General features: G+C 31.6%; 5 protein-coding genes across 8 annotated transcripts in view; 1 reads left to right on the plus strand and 4 right to left on the minus strand.

Annotated features, from left to right (window-relative positions):
* Positions 1 to 86: 86 nt before the first annotated feature.
* Positions 87 to 10,332, minus strand: htt (huntingtin). Its single transcript, XM_035863119.2, has 16 exons — positions 10,176 to 10,332; positions 9,872 to 10,013; positions 9,603 to 9,783; positions 9,212 to 9,490; positions 9,000 to 9,141; positions 8,353 to 8,928; positions 7,672 to 8,267; positions 7,288 to 7,601; positions 5,845 to 7,188; positions 1,758 to 5,778; positions 1,475 to 1,680; positions 1,208 to 1,382; positions 721 to 1,134; positions 481 to 641; positions 309 to 396; positions 87 to 227 (listed from the first exon to the last, which is right to left on the minus strand). Exons 2-16 carry the CDS (start codon positions 9,955 to 9,957, stop codon positions 129 to 131), a joined length of 8,682 nt encoding a protein of 2,893 aa, XP_035719012.1. The 5' UTR covers positions 9,958 to 10,013; positions 10,176 to 10,332; the 3' UTR covers positions 87 to 128.
* Positions 10,333 to 10,710: 378 nt separating this feature from the next.
* Got2 (glutamate oxaloacetate transaminase 2) lies at positions 10,711 to 13,543 on the minus strand. Of its 4 annotated transcripts, XM_085658090.1 has the most exons (9): positions 13,497 to 13,543; positions 12,922 to 13,107; positions 12,565 to 12,721; positions 12,349 to 12,477; positions 12,060 to 12,281; positions 11,839 to 11,995; positions 11,674 to 11,772; positions 11,279 to 11,595; positions 10,711 to 11,194 (listed from the first exon to the last, which is right to left on the minus strand). In XM_085658090.1, the coding sequence occupies exons 2-9, from the start codon at positions 13,026 to 13,028 to the stop codon at positions 11,072 to 11,074; spliced, it is 1,311 nt and encodes a 436-aa protein (XP_085514216.1). In that variant the 5' UTR covers positions 13,029 to 13,107; positions 13,497 to 13,543; the 3' UTR covers positions 10,711 to 11,071. The 4 variants fall into 4 exon arrangements, with proteins under 4 accessions (XP_085514216.1, XP_085514218.1, XP_085514217.1 ...); XM_085658092.1 differs by lacking the exon at positions 13,497 to 13,543 and having other exon boundaries at positions 12,565 to 12,623; positions 12,962 to 13,227; XM_085658091.1 differs by lacking the exon at positions 13,497 to 13,543 and having other exon boundaries at positions 12,962 to 13,223.
* Positions 13,544 to 14,557: 1,014 nt separating this feature from the next.
* On the plus strand, positions 14,558 to 16,449 carry LOC118440425 (uncharacterized). Its single transcript, XM_035863417.2, has 4 exons — positions 14,558 to 14,700; positions 14,795 to 15,340; positions 15,813 to 16,074; positions 16,227 to 16,449. The coding sequence occupies exons 1-4, from the start codon at positions 14,634 to 14,636 to the stop codon at positions 16,447 to 16,449; spliced, it is 1,098 nt and encodes a 365-aa protein (XP_035719310.1). The 5' UTR covers positions 14,558 to 14,633.
* A 1,022-nt stretch (positions 16,450 to 17,471) lies between these two features.
* On the minus strand, positions 17,472 to 20,812 carry fz (frizzled class receptor). Its single transcript, XM_035863413.2, has 3 exons — positions 19,409 to 20,812; positions 18,929 to 19,308; positions 17,472 to 18,852 (listed from the first exon to the last, which is right to left on the minus strand). Exons 1-3 carry the CDS (start codon positions 20,224 to 20,226, stop codon positions 18,314 to 18,316), a joined length of 1,737 nt encoding a protein of 578 aa, XP_035719306.1. The 5' UTR covers positions 20,227 to 20,812; the 3' UTR covers positions 17,472 to 18,313.
* Positions 20,813 to 21,000: 188 nt separating this feature from the next.
* Positions 21,001 to 25,817, minus strand: part of LOC146872860 (uncharacterized) — a 4,831-nt gene continuing 14 nt past the window's right edge. Inside the window, exons 1-3 of the mRNA XM_085658094.1 lie at positions 25,649 to 25,817; positions 25,071 to 25,346; positions 21,001 to 24,963 (exon numbers count right to left, since the gene is read on the minus strand). The exon at positions 25,649 to 25,817 is cut by the window's right edge and continues 14 nt beyond it. Of these exons, the coding sequence (XP_085514220.1) occupies positions 24,811 to 24,963; positions 25,071 to 25,346; positions 25,649 to 25,817 (598 nt within the window). The 3' untranslated portion in view covers positions 21,001 to 24,810. The remainder of the gene's footprint in view (positions 24,964 to 25,070; positions 25,347 to 25,648) is intronic.

Consider the following 25,817-nt stretch of genomic DNA (forward strand, 5'->3'; position numbering starts at 1 on the left):
GAGACGATTATAAACGCACGATCACTGTACACTAATTTACAAGAGTAGAATCACCTAAAATATTATTAGAAAATGTTTCTTTTCGAGTAATTTTCTTTTCGGAATAAAGGATAAACGATTTAGAATGATTAAAAGGATGCTAATATATCAATAAATGGAGTTCCAGGTTCCTTCGCTGCAACTTCGAATATTTCGACGAAAGCTTTCTTTTGAGATTCCTCGGGCAGCTATACATAAAATAATTAATTTTAAAAATACTTACAGATACAATTCTAATTTTATTTTATACATTATCTTTTCATGTGTACCTTGTGATAAAAGTCATTAGCTGCAATGCATAATATCTTCTTATCCTCGTATTCGTATTTCCCAATCCTTGATTGTACATGTGGGAATCTATATCGATCTATGTCAAGGAGCATATTATTTATTTACTTCTAAATTCTAAAGAATACATTTAAAAGAAGTGGAAAAGGATACAAAGCTCTCAACCAATTATTCGTAGATGCACTTATAAAGAAACATGAGAGACACCAAGTGGACATAGCCAATGGTAAACTCTGTATGAAATTTGGCAAACTGAAGACCACCCAATCTTGTAGTAAACTCAGTTGTGTAGACGTACATGCTCTTTCACAAACCTAGATTTAATATATCAAATATTTTCAATTCCTTTAATATTTCATATTCACATTTTTTTAGATATTATATTTTACGAACTTTAAACACAACGCCAGAAAGCAATCGAGGATGTGGTTGTTGAGGTGATAAAAATTCACCGATAACTTTTGTTAAAATTTGTGATAGTGGAAAGAAATCTGCTAAAACACCAGATAAAACTGAACAAAGAATCTCTACTTCCATTGGATAGCCTCTCTTAATTCTGTCAAATATGGCAGACGTTCGTTCTATTGATCGAACCAATGATTCTGGTTCAATATCCGGCAATGGTTCTTCAACATTCGGTTGATTTAATCTGTCTGCTGCTTCGGTATACATGCAAGTTAATAGAAGTTGCAAAGCAGGCAAAGCAAACATCAGACTTGCATGCCTTAAACGCTCTGTTGCTATTTTAACAATTTGTTCTGCTACTTTACCTATTACACTTTTTGTTATAATTAATCTTTCGAGACCCTAAAATAAAACGGGTATAATAATTTTTGCTATTAAAAGAGAAGACAGTTTTTAAATTAAATTTAAAAGGTACCTGTAAAAGAGTTTGATGTAAACTAATCGAAATATTCGGTGACATGACTAGAGAAAGAACTAGTTCAAGCACAGCAGGAGCTTCTGTATCGGGTGTTGTATCCCCTGCATGTTCTAATAAGAAAAATACTAAAGCCCACATAACTCCTTGATGTTCTTCACTTTGACTTAATACCCTAAAATAAATGAAAAAAAATCATAAGTTTCCATTCTTCACAAATAAGATAAAAATTACATTCAAAATATTAATTCGGAACATATGGATTACCCATCTGTATCTTGAGTATCTATGTGTTTTTGTATATATTCAATAGTCAATGGGTGTAAGATGTTCATAATCTCTTCGTAATTAGCTTGAACTGCACTTTGTAATAAATATAAGACACCATGAAGTGCTGCTACTCTAGCAGCCAAGAAAACTGATTTAAGGTTGATATCAACCAAACGCTTTACCCTATCCAATGTATCCAAATCCTAAAATAACAATATTCTTCAATTAATAATATTGATATACATATGATTTTTATATTTTTAGCATATATAATATATACCAGTGGTGTTAATACTGCAGCAGCCTTACATACAGATATTACCAAATACTGATGTAAGATTCCATTTTCTATAGAATGTACTCTTGATATTTCTAAGCAAACATCTAGCATCCATTGATATTGTGCTCTTTCTACAAAGAGATCAGAAATAGCTAGGAGAGATTTCATAGTTTCTGTAAGTAATTGTATCGGAATATTCGCTTGTGGAGACAACCAAGAAGTATAAAGTTCCACTAAAAAGCGAAGACACGAATCTACATCTAATGATGCAGACTTTAATGCATCATTCCTTCTGTTTTTTAGTTCAAGTACAGAGGCATTTAATTTATCTTCATATAAATTACACGATGACCATAAATAGGAAACTGATAATTGGCTGTATGTAAAGTTATTTGAAGTTGTAATTTTTTCTATGTTTCCTCTATGAAATATATGATCTAATTTTAAACCATTTATATTTTGAATATCACTCATACATTCATATTTCCATGTAAGTAAATCTTGTATAGTATATAATTCTTGTGAGCTTATTTTCACAACCGAAAGTTGAGGATCTCGTGAATGATGTATCAAACAACTAGTACTTGGATTACCAGGATGTGGTAGAAACATTGTTTGTAACAATAATTGTGTTATAGCTTGAATAGCTAAACAGCTTGCTTGTACTAATGCTGTTGATTCTTCCGAAGAAGTGTTTTCATTTTGTGAAAGATTTAACAATCCCAATAATGCCATCCATATTTCTTCAAATTGTAGACGTGAAGTCCAACCCAACAAATTTATTCTATAAATGAACTGTTCTAAAATATCGACTTCTTGAAGAAGATTTAATTCAGTCGATAACAATGGAAAGTGACATTTGGTCGTACCAGAGCCCATTATATGCCAACCATGTTTCCAAACCAAAGGAGGCGTAAGAACAAAAGAATTTACCAAAGGTTGACGACTAATAAGTACAATAAGGTCTTTTATTATGTTAAATAAATAGGGAGGAATGTTTTTAGAACTATTATTCACTTGACATTTTTCAAGCCAAACAACCAATGATGCTATTCGCACACATGCCTGTGCATAATGCTTCGTTTCTTCGTCTTGAAAAGCTGCTTGTAAAGAACACGTATCAACATGAGGTAATGATTCAACTGCTGTTAAGTTACTTTCAACAATTTTTGTCATAGCCAATATCGTTGAACATACCCACGAATATCGAGTGTGATCTGCAAAAACCTTAAATGGGCCTTCATATTTCAAAATTTCTCCAGCACAACTCAACGTTAATTCTACTTCACTTGGTCGTAGCTTTCTAATATTTTGTTTATCTACATGTATCATCCAATGTGTTAATTCAAAACACAATAAAGCAAGTTTAGCACAATCTTCTTCAACTTTTCCATCCATATTTGCCAAATTATATTTAGTTAGTTTCGACAATGTTTTTGTAAATACCTTTACAACTGGAATGATTTTAAAAAGTGTATTCCAGTAAATGGAATCGTCTAAAAGTTTGGAAATCCTTGTAGCATATTTCACTTCTTTACTATTGATATTAGATTTTTGCGGATTAAATACATAATGTGGTTTTGGCATAAGTTCAGTTACATTACGTACATGCTCTAATAAACACTGTTTAGCAGCTGTATACAGAGGACTGGCTTCAAAATTATGAATTTTTTTATTGTGAATTTTTCTTAACTCTAACTTTTGGCAATTCTCAATAGTCAATCTTACGCCCAATGTTATGCAGTCTTTTAAAATTATTATATCAAACTCCTTAGAAGAAATAATACTCAAACAGTCTTCAAAATTTAAATTACTCAATAGTTGTGCAGATTCGTGAGTATTATACGTTGTATTCTGATGACAGCAACGTAATTTAATCTGAGAAAGAAACCAATCACGATCTAGTTGAATTGTTTTTACAATTGATGGATTGAAAGATCTACATAAATCAGGCTCGAAAGGTGAGAGATCATAAAAGTGTACTCCTAATTTGTTCAATAAGTTAACTAGAGCTCCATGTTTTTTAGCTAGCTTAGTAGTCTGTAATGTATCCATAATCTTTACTAGATCATTCTTTGGCAATTGTTCCATAACATCTGCTGCACTTAATGTTAATAAAATTTCAACTCTTCTGCTAGCCATTTTTGCTGCCATTCTTGATAGAGCAAGATATTTAGTAGACAAAAATTTTGGAATTAACATCATTATGACTGCACCACTTTGAGATTGATGTGCATCTTCGATACACTGCAATAAACGTTTGATGAAGCTAGGTTGTGATAAATTCACACATTTTGTTGAAATAGCTTGTACTAGGAGACCACTTGCTGCAGGATTTCTATGTATAGCTGCTGCTAGAAGTTCTTTGACTGGAGATTCAGTAGCTGTGTGTATTGCTTCTTCAATATGATTCACTAATAACCATGTTAAAGGCTCTGCATCATTGAGATTTTCGCATACATAATCACAAAATAATATGATTCCACCTTTATGAATAATTTGTACATTTATGCTGTTTACATAGTCGTATACTTTTTTCTCATTTGGAAGAGATCTTACTATGTAATTCGAATTTCGTGTGCCCAAAATTTTAGACCAAAATAGCATCTCATTATAGCTTAATAATGTCATTAGGTAAGCCCATTGACATGTCAACATTGGGCATACATGTCCAATGCTTAGCATTAAAGAATTTAAATTGTCTATAGGAAACTTTTCCTCTTCAAACGTATTGCGATCTTGAACCATTTGCATTGCTGCATTTGCCACTTTACAATGACTTCCAGACTCGAACATGTGAATACATAATTGTAAGAAGAATGCAAATTGATGCACCAAATAATCATCATTATCTGTATGCTGAGCAAATCCTGTATAGGGATCTATAGCTCTATGATTAATTAATCCAAGAATGTTAACAATTTTTGTGCCTATCAGACTAATCACTTTAAATATGAATCTGGCTAAAATTTTTTCAGGTGGTATTTGTGCAGATTGAGTTCCAAGTGCATTTAATGGATCTATAACTTTAGACAAATTATCTGGAAATAATAATAAATGTGAAAGATCTGTCATATACACGCTAAGATCTGATAATCGTGCTAACATCGACTCCTCTTTAGCACAAGAAATAAGAGTTAATAATATAACATTTATCATTCCCAACCAGCGTTTTAAATTAAAAACTGGTTCTTTCAAAGACGCAGGAGCTGTAAAAAGTACTTTTAAAAGTGGATCTACTGGCCTGAAAACAGTAGGAGAAATTGCAGCAAACAATTTTACTAAGGCAATATGAGCATTTTCCCATTCTAGTCTTACTTTACACGTTCCTAACATTGGAAGTATAGTATCTGTAGTCATTCTAGACCATCTTCTCCACTTTTCTTCTCCATTTCCATCTCCACTAAATCTAGATTCTGAGACACATAATGCTAAAAGTTCTATAACTTCATGATATTCCACAAGACGAAGTAGCATTGAAATTAATACTTCTTTTGTTGTTTCCAATTCTCTTTGTTCTGCTTGATTAGAATTTCCATTGCGAATAAGAAAAATATCTCCAACTACAGGTGCAAGTGCTGGTATACAATATCTAAGTGCTGGCTGTCCACTTGCCATAAGTCCATCACATAACTGTATTATTTTAGGAATACCTATTACAACCTTTGAGTGATTTTTTTCATAAGATAAATGCACCAAAAAACTGAAAATTTTTGGTAACAGGTCTTCTGCTTGCTGTATTTGACCTTCCTCTATGAATTCAAACTGTTTTAATACAAATCCTATAAATATCTTGTCTGAATCTAATAAACAATAATTAACTTTCAATTGAATTAGTTGGCTTAGAAGCATAAGCACTTGACATTGCAGTGAAATATTGCTCGTGATAGTATATTGTTCCATAGACTTTATAACCATTGGTTCAAATAAACGAATAAAAGTAGCTACAGAAGCTTTATGATCTGAAGAATATATGTATGATAATTTTCGATCTCCTTTTCTACGTGTTAAACCTATCCATCTAGAAATCATGAGAGGTCATAATAGAATATATCTCAAATATAATTTAGAAATCTATGATACTTACCCAGTGTCTGGTTTATTTTCATCTCTGCAATTATTTCCTATTAATTTTATCATGTCTGCCATATGTCTAGCTGGATTCTGAAAACATTGATTATAAAAGCCTTTAGAAGTATCTCTTAATGCAATATTCTGTTCTGCATATTGTTGCATATCCAGTTCGCTCCATTGAGAACCAAGATTTTTACCAAACAGACATTTCAACAATTGCTGCACACACTGAATAGTTGCAGTTGGCGATAAAGTAACAGTTGTTTGCAAGTAATATAAAATTTCCTCTGCTATCCTGCCTGCCTCATTAAAAGTGGCTATCTCAAGAATTTGTGAAAGAGTATCCAGTATAGCAGTTAATAATGCAATATACATCTCGCTAGCCTCAGGATCAAGAGTAACAAGATAATTAGAGTGCGCTGCTTTGAGATTATCATACATTTTCATATAATGCGGAATAGTATTGAATACTCCCATTTGTTCTTTTCCAAATTTTAAACTTAAAAACTTATCTCCTTTTTCTTTTTGTTTCTGTTCGGTAACTACTTTTTTCTTTGGAGATAAACTGTGCGCAGATGGCAGAGAGGACAATGATTTTGTACTTATTTGATTTAATTGTATATCATCAATAACATGGACAAAAATATTTAAAACCCTTATAACATGAGTCAATAATAGTTCCATATACTGACACATTTGTTTATCTTTTAACATACTCCAAATATTTGATGTATCAGAATCATGTTTGCTTGTTGGTTCATTAGGTTTTAGATTACAAAGAGCCAATCCTGATGCAAGATTACCCGCAAGAGAGATTAAATGTTTATGTGTTGATAAATCCAAACTTATTGCAGATGAAGACAACAAAGGCAGCAGCAAAGAAAGCAGACCAGTACCAATTGGAGTTGTTATTTCAATTACAAAATTGCTTTCATTTGTTGTGTCTATTCGACTAACAGCCTTTTTATGGGATTTTTTAAGTAGTGCTTTGGGAAGTATACAATCCCAACCTCTGACATAAACTACAGTGTTATAAACTTCACTTAATAGAGCAAGAGCTTCGCAACAACCATATACCATATACTTAGATGAATCAACCATGAGTATTTCAGTTAAGATGCTTACAATACGAGATAATGAATCTTCTGTATTTACGTGATATTTTTTATCATTATGATCAGTTAATGATGTAAAAGGTTTGACAGTATTATTTATAGTTACTCTATGTTTATCATAATATGAAGAAATCTTTAAAGTACTTGACATTACAGTTGACAAATACTTTTCTGTATATTGAGCTGCTTTTTTTATAACAGCATTTTCCTGTGGATGTTGAAAATATAATAATGGAATGCTTCTGAAAATAAAAATGAAAATTCAATTTTAACAGAATAAAAAAATTGTAAGTAATATTATTTTAAGTAAGATTTAAATAATTTATAACATTCTCACTTACTTAACAATTGCTTCAGATGCTGCATGTCTAACTCTCTTATCCTGATCTCCTAATAAAATGATTATAGCATCAATAAAATGTTGTTGAAATAATGCATCACCTGTTATGTGTTCTATTGTGATGTATGATAAATTGCTTAGCAAATCTGCTAATTTAACTTTAACAAGAAAATATGGATTTTTAATAAGTCTGGGTAATTCAAATAAGATGGTTATACCATATTGACTATCTACAGAATTTAGTATTTCTGGTAAACATAAATTTAGTGCTGTTAATGTTTGACGACATGTTGTAGCAGAATCATCTTCCAAGCCCTTCAAAAAAAATTACTTGTTAATACTTTAAAACAGATATTTTATTAAATTTTACTGTAAAATTTCTTACTTTTATAAGTAATTTTATCATATTTTCCAGCAATGAATTTTCATTTGTTTTACTATTTAAACATTCAGGTTGGAAATTTTTGAAAGATCCACCATACTGTGTGAAAACTGTTTTCAAAAATGATCCAATAAGAGTCGATACATTGGCTCTGATTTGAGGATCAGAATGATTTGCAAATAATAAAATATCTTTCATCATTTGTTTATCTGAAGTAGAATCTTTGGCAACTGTCATTAAAAGTAGATCTGGATAAAGTCTTAAAATATTGGCTACACATGTTAAAGCAAGACATTTAACACTGACACGAAATAATTTATCAGGCATCAAGTGACCAGCACTGCCTGTTAGCAAGAATGATGAAACTAAATAACGACAACAAAATTTTACAGGCATATCAGAGTCTGTATAATTTCCAATATTAATTTCAAGTGATGGCAATTCCATTGGCAACTTTTGTGGAGAAGCTACAGATATTGAAGCTTCCTCTAAATACTCTTCTTCTTTCATGTGATGATCACTTTGCAAACTTGAGTAGTGAATTTCTTCTATGTGTTCTATTTCACTTCCAGCATCACTTCCTTCCTCAACACCACCTCCTAAATTAGACATAAACTAGAAAATTTGTATGTATATCCAATTTTGTTCATACAAAAACATTTACATTCATATATTTATTCTCACCCTCTAAAGTTTCTATTTTTAATTCACTGTAATTTTCCATTGTCTTTCCTTTAATTTCTGTTATTTCGCTTGCACATATTTCCCGTATTTCTGATTTGTGCATAAGTGGAAGTACTGTTTCAGAATCTATAATCCAATTTCCTATTTTTGAATTTAGTTGCGGCATTTCTGGTTCAAGCAAATTCAATGTGGAATCACAATTGCCTCCCGAAATACTCGTAGCTGTTGAAGTACTTATTTGACCCAACGATATTCTGGCCGCTTCTTGATTTAACTCTATTCTACTGTGAGTAATACCTTCTTTAGATAACAATACATATTTGAATGCACTTGACGAACATTGCAAAAGTTGAGCCAATGTTTCTAAAGCTGCATTTATTAAATTATGATTTGAATGCCACTTAGTATAATACAAACATAACTCATAAATTTGTAAAAAATTTTCCAGTTGTTGTTTGTCACTAGCTTCACATTCTGCTGGCGTATTTATATATGGTAAAATCACTTTCAAACATCCAAAAACACCGATGACTGTATTTAAGTGATCTATGTCATCATTCACTGGTATTATAGCATCTGAAAAAATAGTATATTATTAATATACAGTAAAGTTCGCAGACATAATGCTTGCAAAATATCCACCTTACCTAATAAATAATTTAATACATAACATAAAAAAACCTGAGGTTTCCTACAATTTAAACAGGTTGTTAAAATCATATTTGCTGCAGCTCTACGAAATGCTGCTTGAGTTGATGAGATATTTTGAAAGAATGCCTTAAGTAATGTCTACAAATAGATAATATATTTCTTAATATACAGATTAGTATCATATCTATTGGTAATAGTATTATTATACCTTAACATCATTATCCGTCATAAATGACCCTAATGTTCTTAGAATTAATTTCAATGCTTGTGCAAGTGTATCAATTACTGATTCCTCTGGCCTATGTGCTATGACAGTAATACATGGTATTAAGTTTGACACATATGCTTTTCCTCTTGTAGGACGAATCATGTGACTAAGTAAACTAAATCTCCAAAGAGCAGCTCTCAATGTTCGAGCCGGTCCATTGCTCTTTATTCCATTATATAATTCTATTTGAATTTTAACAATATCACTGTCTGCCATTGCCTGATAAATAATCAAGGGTTATATATTATAATAACATATACGTATTATAAAGTTATAATATTGGAATTGATTTTATTTGTTATCAAAATAAAAAACATTAAAATAATCATACCCTTATGATTTTATTTAGAGATTCATCAGCGATCATTCTTACATCAACTTCTGGGTCGTCACATAATGCTAATAATGTTTTAATTGAACAACCAAAAATTTGTGGATATTTAGAAATTAATTTTGTATTTGGCGAACATAATCCTTCAGTAATAACTATACAATGTGATATCTTTTCTTTTCTGTTATCATTAAAAACACAAATTGTTGAAAGGTATTCATAAAAATTTTTATTAAAAGTTTGACAATGTAAATAATTTTAATTCATACCTTATTGCAGGATCAGATGAAACTATGGTTTCCTGTAATATCTTCAATGCTTCTATAGATTTTAATATATTGTTTAACGCAGCCATTTTTATAAAATAGTTTTATACTTTTTTTCTATCTATTTAACCTTCCTACACGAAACCTTTAACAAATAACATACTAATAAAAATAGGTTTTTAGAATATAGATGGTATATAAAAATCTACATGCTGAGAAGCGCCATATTTATTTACGATCGAAACGTGTTACCCAAAATTACAAACATAAATAGTATGTACCATCAAATATGTGGTTTTCATCTTACCATTATAGGTTATTCATTTTTTAGATAAAACTATTTAACACTGGCAACGTGAATTATATTTAACCATTTTGATAACTCTACGCAATTGTTGCACTTTTATTGAAACCAAGAAAAGAAATTAAATTTTCAATTCGCAATACATTATCAAAGTCTGCCATATTTGTTATAAAACTGAAGGACACAATCAAAAATCAAATTTGTGAATAATTGTATCATAATATAATATATATATTACAATATTCTTATTTAAATTAAAATTTAAAATTATCAATAAATGATCTTTCTATCTATCACAATATTTAACCTATCATATTTGTAATAATATTAAAAATAATACTTTCAAATATTGTTGTTTTTAAATATACCGCGTAAGAGATAATACCGCATCAGAATGCATATTCAAAATTTGTAAATAATATGAAAGTGTGTTCTGAATTTGTTGTTTTCTCCTTTAAATATAAATTATTCTTTTTTAAATAAGAAATAAAATGTATTAAAGTATTAGTTATAAAGAGGTTAAATTCATATAGAAATCAAGGATTTCAATTACATTTATTTCATTTGTAGATAGCGCTGTAATCCGTTATGTTCTGTTTGCAAATACTGGTTACGTACAGCATACATAAAGTCGATAATCAAGATATACAAAATATAACAATAATGATGCACAGTGTAGGTAATATAAAAGTTCTATTATTTTATACATTATACAAAGAAAATATTTATCGCGACTTATAAACATATTAGGAAGGAATAATATTAATAATATAAAATTAAAAAGGGCAGACAAGGCAAAATACTTAAATAAAATCTTTAAAATATTTAAATTAATTTGTAAACTATGCCCTTAATCCTCTTAGTACAATTATTTTTCTTCAAATAAAATAAAATGCAGGTTATTTAGTAACTTCGTGAATAGCATTAGCAAGATATTCCACGTTTTTACTTGATACTCCTGCTATAGATATTCTTCCATCTTTAGTAAGATATATGCTATAGTTTTTTGTGAGTTTATCAACCTGCAATTTTTAAAAATGTACAAAAATAAATATTTATATATTGTATACTATATCGTATTAATGCATAAAAGTTAACTATTTTACCTCATGAGTTTTAAGACCTGTAAAACAGAACATTCCAATCTGATCTGTAATGTGCGTCCAATTATGAGAGCTTCCTAACTTTTCTAAATTCTCTCGTAAAGTTGTACGCATACAAATTATTCGATCAGCCATTTCCTTAACATCATGAAGCCATTCTTTTCTTAAATCAGAATTTCCTAATATTTCAGTAACGATTCGCGCTCCAGAAATAGGAGGATTAGAATACATAGGTCTAATTATAATTTTAAGTTGCGACATCACAGTAGCTGCTTCTGCTTTGCTAGATGTAATTAATGAAAATGCTCCGACACGTTCACCTATACAACAAATAGTTTTGCAAATTGTATATATGATACTTAAATTTATTAATTTTCTCAATATTTTATCTATATTACCATAAAGTCCCATATTCTTTGCATAGGATTGAGATAAGGCAATTTTATTCTTATCTTTTAGGAACAATCTAACAGCAGCTGCATCCTTATCTGTCGAACCTATAAAAATACGAATATTAATAAAAGGTACTATTACAGAAACAAATTGTTACTGCAATACTTTACCAGAAGCAAATCCCTGATATGCCATATCAAAATATGGAAAGAGATTTCTTTTTTTTACCATTGCAGATATTTCTTCCCATTGTTCTAATTTTGGATCAACACCAGTTGGATTATGAGCACAGGCATGGAGGATAACAATTGATTTCTCTGGAATTTTCTGTTAATAAAATCATCATTAGTAATTCAACATTATCGTTGCAATATTTTATATTATAACCTACCGATATATCTTCCATTAGGCCTTTAAAATCTAATCCAGAAGTCTTCGGATCAAAATAACGATATTGTTTTACATCCAATCCAGCATGTCTAAATAATGGAGTATGATTTCCCCATGTTGGTGTTGGTATGTACACTACTCTGTTTCCTGGAAAGAATTGAGCCAGGAATTTGGCTCCAATACAGAGAGATCCAGTACCAGAAATTCCTTGAATTGTTGCATTCTACAAAAAAGAAGATGAGAGTAGAAGTGTAGAAAATAATTTATAAATTTATTACTTATATACATACTGATTCCTGTATTACAACTTCATTGTTATCTCCTAATGCTAATGTAATACTATGTTTACAAAATTCTGGGCTTCCTGATATCGGTAAATATTCTTTATTGAAATTCTTCTCTTTGATTCTTTCTTCTGCCTACAAAAAATATCATTACTCATATTATTTTTTTTATATATATTCAAGATTATCTGTATTACTGTAGAAAAAAAATAAAAGACATACCTTTTTGACACTTGGAAGTACATGAGGTTTGCCATTGTCATCTCTATATGCTCCTACGCCTAAATTAATTTTATTTGGATTATTATCTCTTTTATAAGCTTCTGTAACACCTAAAATAATATCTGGAGGTCCCATCTCCACATGTGACCACCATGACCTAAATGTGACCATATAAAAATGATATAATAATTAAAACAATTGAAATATGTATATATAATTACACTGTCATTGTATAAAAGACATATAACAATTGAGTTTATAACAACTGAAACAATGAAAAGTCTAAAAGACTATCAATATCCATCAAACGAAGGTTAAAAAGGTCATAAGATATTTTCAAACATTTTTTAATTTTACCTTGATCTGGAAATATTTAAATAAAATGTGTACTGCTCACGTCTGAACAATGCTTTCATCATTGACGATACAAATTGTACATTATTTCGCGTCATTTTATAACTCATAGAAAAATATTTGCTGTCCAATTCACTTGCTCTAATCAATTCTGTTCCAGGAGGCTACAGAGGCATAAGGACGTAGCAACTGGAAACAAATGCTGACGTTTCATTAGACTATATCTATGGTTGATCATGCGCGTGTACATTATTTCACTTATCGTAAAAGGCTATCAAATTTATCGAAATAATATCAGTTATACAATAATGAGACCTTGACTTTATTATTCTACTTTTCGGCTGTATATATATATATATATATAAATAATAGTAATTTATCTATATTTAGAAATAAAATTATAAGAGAATGAAATAAAACAAAAACGGTTATTATAGAAAAAAAATATATCTGAGAATCATATTTAAAAATTTCAGTATTATAATTAATTTAAATAATTTATCATACGAAATGACATTTAAATTTGTTTATTAATTAATTTTATTCGAAAATTCAAGAAGAATGTTAAAGCTCCTTACAAATACGGTCCTGAGTATTCGGTGCTAATGTTCAATTTTTTATCTTCCTATTAAAATAATAAATAGCAGTGAAAATAATAGAAGTTAAAACTAAAAATAGAAATTAATAAAAATAATCTCTTCCTAACCTTTTCTTAAAAATAAAATCTTAATTTTAAAATATTTTATAAGTCGTAGCGTACAAGAATTCTACATGACCAACGAATTACGTTCAATAATTTCTTAAGATAACACGAGATAGCGTAAAATTCCAAACGAATTCCAGTTGGATGTACGTGTACTTTCCGCACGTTAGTTTTTTTATAAATTTTTTTATTTTTCATTCCTTTTTTATTTTTTTTATGTTTACAATTTTATATATTTTTCAAAGTTAAATCGATTAAATTGAGCAGATTAAATTAATTCATCAAATATATCGCTGGTTTATTAAGTGGCGATCTTGATCATATATTATTCTTATCTTTAATGTTCTGTAACAAGTGTTAATAATTAAATAGTGCAACGAATAAGCCTATTTTGAAATTAAAAATGTTTTTCATCATGAAATGATAAAAAATAATAAGTTCACGATTTTATTTTCATTTATAAAAGTTACTTCCATTTTATTGCAGTGTCATTACGTCACGAGAGTAGCTTAAATATACTATTACCATATATGTAATGTAACAGACAAGAATATATAGCTTATATTTTTTTTCTTTAGACATTATCTCAACATTTAAAATAATTGTTGCATTATAAATTCAGTGCAATTGATTGACATCAAAGTTACAGGTTATGTTTATTGAAAGAATCACAATTAAAAGATAAATATAGGTATAATCGAAAAAAATCTATTTATATTATACAATCGGATTGTGATAATCATTTTGTTTTGCATTACTTTTCTTTTCTTTTTCATTTCAAAAAGTCCGCCTTTTTGTCAATTCGATTAAATTATCTTACAAACTTGTATAGGTCACATGATACATGAGAATGCAATTTTCAGAACCTGTCTATTAATTTATTCCTTTCTCTTTCTTTCCTTCGAACATACGATCATCCGTAATATTTCATATAGATGAAATATATAGGAGAATAAATAGAGAGAAGGAATAGAAACTTAGATCTCTAAAGAACATTGTCATTTTTATCGCGATGGCATTATCTCGGATAAGTCGCTGTTCAGATTTGTTAACTATATTTAATCGTAACTTGCAGCCAGGTACGTTATTGATAAAAAAATTATATTTTATATATAATATATATTTTCTGGAATGTTTGTAATAATAATAATTTTTTTAAATTGATATATTTAGTTGGCGTAGCAAGTTATCCGTTCAATGAGGTACAATTCAAACGTCGTGAAACAGTACCAAGAAGCCAAATGAAGATTTTACACGTAACGAGCATACGTCGTTATCCTGATGCACCGACTTTGCCACTTCCCAATAATGTTTCGGAAATATTTGCGAACGAGACAGGTCGATTCACTCCGGAACGAACAAGGGACATAGCAAGTCCGATTTTGATTTATGGTGCGAACAGAGTCAGCGCCAACAACAATAACTCATTTTCATTCTCGTCCTTTAGCAAGGAAGTAACGTTCAACAGACAAAGACATTTCTCGATCGTACGCGAAGACATGCACATAGATTCGTACGATTGTTCAGGCGCGATTAGTTTAAATGGTAGCATGCAAAGTAACGTGCCAAAACCTTTCTGTTCAACTGGCAAATCGACTCATTTCAATATGCCAGGTGGACAGTGGGCTAAGGATAGCAAATATATTGCTGAAGATATGCAAAAATCACATTACAGGCTTACCAGCATTAATATTTTATCGTCCGATCGAGTTAAGAACGGTTAGTGGAATTGGAAACAAAGTGTATGCTCAATTCTTTTACAAACTTGCACTATTTGATAAATGATAAAGATATACCTTTTTCGAATAAAATCTGGTTAGGTATATATAGAATTTATAGTTTATCATATAAAGTACATATTACAGTAATATGTATATATTCAATGATTGATTCATTTTTAATTTTCTGTATTTCAATACATTTTAATATCACAATTTTATATCAAAGATTAAGAAAAGATATTATTTTGAAAATAACACAATTTGTTTTGCCTTATTTTAAATTATTTGTCTCGTTTCTTTGTGTCGGAGAAAAAAGTTTCTTTCAGTGCAAAGAGTTAAAGTTAAGCTGTATGTACAATAACTACAAATACCATCGACAATGCTTTGTAGAAATTCGTGGTGTACTTGAAAATGTTGCAATTTCACATTAAACTATGTGAATAGTATCAATGTTAAAATATGTTACTCAGGTATCATGAACGAAGCCATTTTAATGAATACACTCCATAATAAATTGTTACATCCAATTTATATTGATCTTATGAGATACTCAACAAATGCTTCAACACCGCTGAATACTACTAATTCGGAAGATAAGATAAAAAAGAAAATAATAGTGACTAAAAGAGAAAGATTTAAAATGATCGTAAAAGATTATGGGAAAGTTGTTTTTGTATTTCACGTCACCATTTCGCTAATGTCACTTGGCTTCTTTTATACGGCTGTTATTAGGTTTGTCAAATAATTAATACATACAATGTATACATATATATATAAATACAAAATGATATTCATTAAATATCAGATTTAATATACAAAATATATTGTCTGAATATATAGAAAATATTCAACGTTATAAATATTAACCGTTATCTTTTTTTCAGTGGAATAGATCTAGTGCCTTATATTGAAACAGTTTATAATACCGAGAACGAAAAAGTAATGAAAATTTTGAACGATTCATCTGGATTTTTATTGGCATATACAATTCACAAAATGTTAGCGCCAATACGATTATCTATTACTTGCGCTATAACGCCATGGCTCGTTTTATACTTACGAAAAAAGGGCATTTTAAAGCGACCAGTGCCGAAAAAAACAGGATAAATTTTCACTTAAAGTTTAACCGATATAAAAATTAAAAGGAATAATAGTTTCTACGATGTTTATACATAAGTATCGGCAGCTTTATTAAGTTCGACATATAAAATTAAAACTTCCATGAGTATTGTATAACATGCATGCGACACGTGGTTCTCGTTCAAGTAAGAACGAAATAAATTTTTGTACCTGTGCGAATAAATATCGCGCATATTTAAGAGTGTAAATGGATGTTATAAATTTATATCCGTATAAAAATTGATCGTATATTAAATCTATATATAGTATATATATAATTATTTGTATACATCCATCTCATTCACTATCAAATAAAGTATATAATATATTTAGCAGTGTAATAATCCTGCACTTTACGCGTATTTTACGTACAATACTTAATACTCTAACAGCAAGCAAACATGCGATTCTCTCTTTGCAAGTCATACATATTATCAGCGTGAGGATAGAACTTGCGTAACGTACATACGTAAGAGTTCGGCAGTTTTCAATGGACGAATTAGTACAGTTTGGAACATTGTGATTAAACTTGATTCTCAAGAATGATCTTTATATCAAGCAAAATTCGTTTTACGAAGTTTGAAGAATTTCATTATTGTGAAATATTCTCGCAAAATTATTTGGTTAATAAATATTCTTTCTAACAAACTTCCTTTATATACCATAGAAAAAGAAATCAATGCTTTTCGATGAAAATAACTACATTTCATACATTTGTGCAGTTCTCTTCAACTTATCACCGCTATTTGATTTAGTATAGGAAACATACAAAGGTGCCAAGAGATTTGGCGTGTGCCTATTTTGTATGTGTATACATATATGTACACAATTACTTAAAAATTATACATATTACGATACATACATAAGGATAAAAGTAAGAGCTATAACTATATACAATTAATTCGAAGTTACAATTATTTCTATAAGTAAACATTTTAATTCGAACTACGCATAGGATTACTTTTGATCACGATAATTATTCGTACCTGATTATTAAGATTGCCATCTTCATATATATATATATATATATATATATAGAAAAAATAAGAAAAATAAAATTCTAATGTTCAACAGTCCTTGAAGTCTTTTTCTGAGTATTATTATTTCTAGGCAGTTTCTTAAAATATTCGAAAAACACGCTCCTTTATTAAGCATATTACCGTCAGTTCTTCCTTAATTAAAGTGAAATAGCCGATACGATAAATGATTTATACTACCTAGTCACTTAGCTTTGCTTAAATGACGAAAATCTCTTATAATTTTTAATTATAAAATTGAGCAATAAACGATTTGTTTATACCAAAAGTACTATTAATATATCTATAAAGAGTTTAAAGCAGATATCGCATAATAATACTTTCAAATTGATAAACTATCAGTCGTTATATCTTACATACGTGTCATGCAATTAAAATAGATAAAAGGCTTATGGACATTCAGAGGACATGTATCGTTTATAAAAATATAACACTTGTTTGGCACATTAAACTTCTAAAAATGTAGAACCTTTTAATTCTACATCGGTGACAGTCTCAACACATTGACGAGTTCAAGCGTGCTTTATCTTCTTTGGAAGTAAGCAATGCATTAAGCATATTTTATACATTGTTCAGAAATCAAATAAGTTTAAGTTATATTGTATTATATATATTATAATAGAAATAATACCTGAAATATTTTGGAAGTGTTTTCTCGTACAATGTGTTACAAAATCGAAATCATTCGAGCAAACTATCACCGAATATTATTTCTCTCTCCATCTTTTTGCACTAAGCATTATAATTTGTCAATGATAGTAAAAAGCATTGACAAAAGTCATTCTTCTTCCTTTTATATTTAAACTTAATTAATTTCAAACGTACGCTTCCGTACGACGACCCTGAAGATGGTTAAAGAATTGTCTCCAACTACTGAGAGTTTTACTAGACCATACCCAGAAGCTACTAGTTATGCCAACTATCATTGCCATCAAATATTTTATCATAAAGACTTCGAATTCTGGCCGCCGGCCAAGATCACGAGTACGTTCACCAACAGGACAAGGCATCGAGTAAAGTGATTGCAACCCAGGTCGCGAACACATCTCCATGTTCCAAGTTAACATCCATTGATCGAAATACGCTTGCTCGTAGAAAAGACAAGCGATCACTATGAGCGCTGGTACGGTATATAATACGGAAAAAATACCGATGCGGATCATTAACTTCTCTAACTTATCGGTCTTTGTACCATCGTGCTTCATAACGGTACGTATGCGAAAGAGAGAAACAAAACCGGCGAAAAGAAAGGCCGTTCCAAGAACTAAGTAAACGCAAAGAGGAGCTAGCACAAATCCTCTTAATGCATCAACGTTCCACAAACCCACGTAGCAAACACCGGATAATATATCTCCTAAAAATATATAAATAATTAAAAAATTCGTAAACAAAAGAAAAAATCAAATTTTGATATTTAAATGCATATTTACCTTCTACTTTTCCCATTGCAAGGACTGTTACGGTCTTTATTGCTGGTGCTGCCCAAGCAGCTAAATGAAAATACTGCGAATGTGCTTCTATAGCTTCGTGTCCCCATTTTAAACCAGCTGCCAGAAACCACGTCAATGTAAGTATAACCCACCATATACTCGATGCCATACCAAAAAAGTAAAGCACCATAAAAAGCACAGTACATAATTCGTGCTTAGTTCCTTGCGTTATTGTAGATACCATCTGAATACGCATGTCTAAAGGCGGAGGAAAAGGCTCTCTACATGCAATAGAATTACCAGCTGCCCATCCTATCACGTATGTCAGTGCTACCATGAGATAGCATACCGATAGAAAAATAATGGGTCTCTCTGGATATCTGCAATAAAAGAGTGGTTAGAACGGTTATATGTTTATTAACTAAAAACAATCCTATAAATTTCTACTTTATGAGAAATTTACTATTTAACTATATCTACCTAAATCTATCAGTATCGATGAGAAAAGTCAGGAACGTAAAAAAACATGATGCAGCACAGAGAGATGCCCAGGTACCGACCCAGACTCTGGAGAAGTTACGTTCTCTTTCTGTAAAGAACATACCATCGCAGGGTGCACCACAATTAGGTTCTATTTTATCCCCTACTTTGAGAGAATAACCCAGTCCATGTGGAACCTTGAATTGCAGGGGACAAACAAATCCAAAGTCTCTGGCACCAAGCGCAAAGCCATTACCGTTGTAAGACGTGGCCCCACCACTGTTCCAAGGTGGCTGAAACTCTGCAACTGGCATGCGTGGTGGAGAATATACAGGTGCCGATGGTTCCACTGGTGTTGTTTCATTAGTACCAACACAAAGTTCTTTCCCATTTTCAGGCAATTTAGAACAATCAAGGTTATCCGGCCAATTAAAACCAAAACTGTTCATCAAATCTTCACAACCGGCACGAGCACTCTCGCACAGAGATCTGCACGGTGGTATTGCCTTCTCGATGATAGTGCAAACTGGTGCATAAACGGAACAGAGAAAGAAACGTAGATCAGGGCTGCATTTAACCTTAACGAGAGGCGCAAATTGATGAACCTCGTAGCCAGCTTCTTCTTGTTTCTGATGGTTCATCAAATTTGGCATTATAGTTTCGTTGTACGGTATATTCATGCAAAGATTTATCGTAATCGGTTCGCATCTACCATGATGAGCGAGAGGATCCTTCGTATGCAAAGCTGACACTTCGATCACGCCCATCCAAAGAACAACGAAGATCGTGTCGAAGAAAATGAAAAACGAGACCGACATTACGAAATAATTCGAATGAAATAATTCCTGTTTATACAATTTTTTTTCGATATCCGTCCACCTTACACGACGTAATGCACGGGGACTTGAGGTTGCATCACGATAAAGCCGGATAAAGATAGTGTCCGGTAATACTCGAAGAAATCTGAAGGTTTATGAAAATCGATCACCAACTTTCGACGTGATTTGTCCTTCGTGTATCTTCTGACGCTACTGCACCAGAAGACAACAGTGCTTGCGCTCGTAAACAGAACGGATTCGACGCAATGATTGCTTTAGAGGGAATATACTATTAACCTATCTTTTCTTCGTCCTGTTTCGCCGTCCCTCTTTCGGTAGAATTTACAAGTTTCAATGTTATTTGATATCTTTCGGTACTCACCCTTGTCAACCCTTTCGAGGTTTCATCGATTCGAATTTCATTTCAAATAGAGATAAGTGTATTTACGATACATTTCGATTGAAATTTAGAACAACTATGATGACGTTTACTGTCACGTGGTGAAGAAACCTACAATTGATTTTATATACAAGTTTAAGAATTAAATTTAATTCTCTTTCGGCTTACGTAACCTTAGAGGGCGCAACGTACAATGAATGATTCTCGAACAAAGAACAGATCGTTGTTTGTTTTTTTTTAATGATTTATTAATAAAGTAAATATATCCCAAATTAAAAACGAAAATATTTCTTTTATTAATTAGAACGGGAGTTTAGGATTGGCTGGTATTGATTGTGTCAGCTAGAGAATTATTTATTAGATTAATAAAATCGATCGGTTCATTTTGATTTTATTTCTTTCCCGACACATAATGCACAATACGCTTGTAGTCGTTAGTCGTAACGTTAGTTACTGCTAATGATCAGCGCAATTGATAAGTATTACGTTTGTCTATCGCAATATTATATCACATCGTACGGTGAGTATCCATAGAAAGAAAACATTTAGCGATTTATCCGTACGATATCGTTATATAATATTATTTACTATTTCTTTCAATGTATCTCACGGATATATCGTCTTCTATGTTTAGTTACACGGATACTCGCTGACGAAGCTCGTGCGCTTGGATGACTTCGAAGTCATCGTCGGATTTTGCACCGATAGTCCTCCGAATCGGTTAAAATCCATTCAAAATCAAGAGCGAGTTTTTACTCTCTCTTTCTCTTTCTCTCTCTCTCTCTTTCTCGATTTATCGTAAACAAATAAATAATTTATCTCCTCGAAATACTCTCATCTCGAATCGTCGATACTCCATGTAGGAGAGGATCAGCCTTACATTCTTACAATTAATAACACTTAAAATTCATTTACGGAAGATTGAAATACGTCGTGCGAGGCAGTTTTTCCTCTTCCTCCCTTAAGAAAATTCTTTTTTGGAACGAGCTAAAAGGACGATTATTTCTGACGTATCGATCAACGAACGAAATAAGTTGGAGCGCATAATTTAAACTATAATAAATTGTTTTGCGTAAGATAAGGACGAATAAGCGTTGGGGGTATAATTATTCGAAGGAAGACTATTCGATAAAATATTAATCTGGGGATGTAATCAATTACACGCACAGGTTTCTCGTTATATTTACAGAATAATCTAATCATTCGGAAGACGATTTATCAAACGAAGGAACGTCTCCCTGAGGAAGAATCGTATTACTCTCTCGTCGTGGACGATTATCGAATCCATTTTGTACGGAAGGAAAAGCGCGAGTCTTTCTGTCAGAAAGCTAAAATAATATCTATTGGCACGAAAGGCGGCAAAGTTCGCTTAAATTGGAAGCATTTTCTTTTATTTTATTACGAGCTGATATAAAGAGGGACGAGTCAAGATCATACGAAGATATTTTGCTTGCTTTTTTTTCTCTCTCTTTTTCTTTTCTACTTTTTATCTTTTAATTAACAACGCGACCAGCGCGTATCAGTCTTCGTTTCAGTTTGAATTGTCCCGCCTTACATTCTACAGACTCTTTCTCTCTGTTTCTCTCTTTCTTCGCAATAATACTTTGCTCATTTATCGGGAATTCAAACGTTCGTGTCTTGATATGATTACGAGCGAAACGACCGTCAAAGTTCACATCGGATGCGTATAAAATTAACGAGGGAGGAGGATGAAAGACGACCATGTATGTTATATCAATGGTCAGGAAAGGTGGAACGATGTAGTTACACATCCTCGACTTAACACGTGAGATGCCATTGATCCACGTACGTTCTTGCGTTAAATTTAATTTCTTAGGAATCGTACTACCTTGCTGCTTTGTCTTTTCTTTTTTTCTTTTCTTCTTTTTTTTTTCTTTTTCTCTATCTTAAAATATTTGCAGCCGATGCATCAATATAGAAAAATGCATATCACGGTGGGATGTGTAACGGAAAGAAGTAACTACCGCATTCGACATATTAGCACCAAACTTACCATCTAGTTCGCACACACGCATGCGCACGGAAGAATCCGAAAAACTGTATACACTTTTTAAAACTCAATTTATCCCTCGTTGCATCGAATAAACACGCGCACGATAGTAGTAATAAACATTAAAATACTTTCGAGAATGTTCAAAAAATGGACAGACTTCCCCGGAAATATACAGGAAAAGTTTTAGCTTTCATTTTTTTTGCTTTCTTTTTTTCCCCCATCATCTTTAAAATGCCCTTTAAAATCTGCCAGTAACGCGATTTTCCTAGTGATTCATCGCGCGTTCTTTTGTTCCTTTTTTCTCGATCGTTTTCTTTTCTTTTATTCGTATATTCGCGCAATCACAAGTATATCTAATTAGCTACCTATCTTTCCTTCTAGCGAAACTATTTGCGAGATCCGATCGTTCCATCCAGATTGTCAGGAAGTAAATAACTGAATAAGTTAATTCGGTGATCGTATTGCGTTTTGACATATCGTTTGACTCGTTTTTAGGCCTCGATCAGCAAAAAAAATTAAAAAAAGAATAATAAAATAATAAAAAAAGAAGATAATTCTCGACAATTCTTTTTCCCCGTTTAAAGACGATATTACTAACTGACAATCCTGGTTCTAGATTAAAAATTCTTATTTACGTTTGAGATCCATAGATGCTCGCATGCAAGAGAAAATGTAGTGTACTTTGTACTCGATCATGAATTTCACGATATTATTTGTATAGTATACTCGAAGACGACGAGCATACTCGCGTTTAGTTATATAATTATAATAGAGAGAGATCGCGTCGTATTATAGTGCGAAGAAAAACTGTGCAGACGGAGCAAGAGGAACGATCGGCCTTGATACACATATATATATATATATATATATATATATATATATATATATATATATACGTATCGTGTGTTCGTCCTAATTGAGCGAATATACATATGATTAAACGTTTTTTCTTTTTCATTTTTCAGGTAGCGTCGCATATTCACGTATATACATACGTATGTACATACATTGTACATACGAGTCGGTCGTATTTCTCGATTATTCAATACGTAGATCGTAGATCGTACAGTGAAACGACCGAGTTTCTGTATTAGGAAAAAAGACAATCATTTTTTGATCTCCAACTATTATACCCTATTTACATCGTTTCATACGGATTTTACTACGATAAATATCGATTGAGATAATGAAAAAGAAAAAGAAAATATATCTCGAACGCATCGTGATCATCGCACGCATTGCTATTGACCAGCCACAGGCTATTTGTGTAATGATAATGACGCTAATAATAATAATAATAATAATAATAATAATAACAATAATAATAATAATAATAATAATAATAATAATAATAATAATAATAACAATAATAATAATAATAATAATAACAATAATAATAACAATAATAACACTAATAATAATAAAAAGAAAATAATAATAATAATAATAATAATAATAATAATAATAATAATAATAATAATAAAAAAGAAAAAATAATAATAATAATAAAAATAATGATAATGATGATGATGATGATGATGATAATTAATAATAATAATCGTAATCATAATAATAGTTTACAAAATGAGACGTCCTACGTCCGGGAAGATACATATTTGGCACTGAATGTCTCTCTCTCTCTCTCTCTCTCTCTCTATTCTTTTTCTTTTTCTCACGGACGAATCGGAAAATGTCTCGTTTATTATTTTTTTGTTCTTCTTTCGTTATTACTTCTTTTTATTTTTATTGATCAAGCGCATTGTAGATCGTATCGAATGTTAGTCAAGCGCGAGTACTTCCTTTTAGAACAGTGTCCAGTATCTCTTTCCTGTTTACACAGAAAATAGTTTCTCGTAATTGGTAGAGAATGACAATACAAGAATGCGAATGGCGAGAAAAAGACTCTCTTGAGAATAACAAGAAAAATTGACGAAAAATATTAATCTTATCAGAGTTACCGAGTTCTTCTAAGTAATCGAAAATTTTGGGTACATCTATGCGTGTATACGCGCGCGCGTGTGTGTGTGTATGTGTGTTATGTGTGTTTGTGTTTATCTGTTGAGAAGAGCCAAACGAACTCAATCAAATAGGATTCTTTGATATTCTTTATACGCGAGTCTTCTGAACCAAATCACAGGAAGAAGACAACCAATGGACGAAGGGCTTGGCCTTAGCTGTTCATAACCGTAGATCGTCTCGAATAACCTCTCCTCGTCACGGTCTCACCCTGGGCCTCGCATTCTCGTTTTACTCGATCTATGATGTCGGCCACCAATTTCTCTTCCTTTTCTCTTTGTTGTTCCCAATCAGGACCTTTACCAATCTGCAGAGCACCAAAAAATATTTTATAAATATTCCATTATATACGATTTTTGAAGAAATGCTAATGCAAACTTTGCCATGTTTTAGGGGCTTGATCCTATAACTTACATCTGATGTTTTTCTGGATTTCTTGTTACTCGGTTCCTCTCTGTTCTCGTCGTTCTCGTTATCGGAGTGTCTCGCGCTCAGATGACCAATGTAGCCCTTCCGTGACTTGAAGTAGGCGTTACAGCTGTGGCACTTAAACAGCGGTGCTGGCTGAGTGACCTGGGTGGAGACGTGTAGCTTGTACTTATGCCTGTACCAACGGGTTCGAGACGGTAGCACCTCGCCGCACCACTTGCAGACTACGGAACCGTCGTTTTGAATGAGGTATTCCAGCAGCTTGTAAAATAACGTTTATTTGGTTTTTTCGCTCTTTCTCTCTGTCTTTCTCTCATCCTTTCATTCTTCACTACCACATACTTCACACAAACATGCAACATACGTACACGCACACGCACACGCACACACATACACACACGTATTCTCATTCTTTCTTTCTTTCTTTCTTTCTTTCAGTATAACAATCTCACTCATAATACAAGAAAGCTGATATCAAAAGTGCTCCCCACGAAAGTATAATTTTTCTAAAATTTTCTAGGAAGGATAAAGATAGGGATTAAGAAGATGGCAGATTAACCAACCTGCTTTCTGACTTCCGGCTCACTGTCAACCGATTCTGATTTCGGTAGCAATAATTCGGCTCTATCTTCTTCACGATCGGTGAGAAAATGTACGCCGCTGACTACTCTTTCAGCCTTGATGTATGCACCCGTCGTTGACTCAGAAACATTATCTTCTTCGGACCTCGTC

Source organism: Vespa mandarinia, chromosome 7 (assembly GCF_050613455.1).
Source record: "Vespa mandarinia isolate Hongniang chromosome 7, ASM5061345v1, whole genome shotgun sequence".
In the NCBI taxonomy this organism is placed as follows: Eukaryota; Metazoa; Arthropoda; class Insecta; order Hymenoptera; family Vespidae; genus Vespa; species Vespa mandarinia.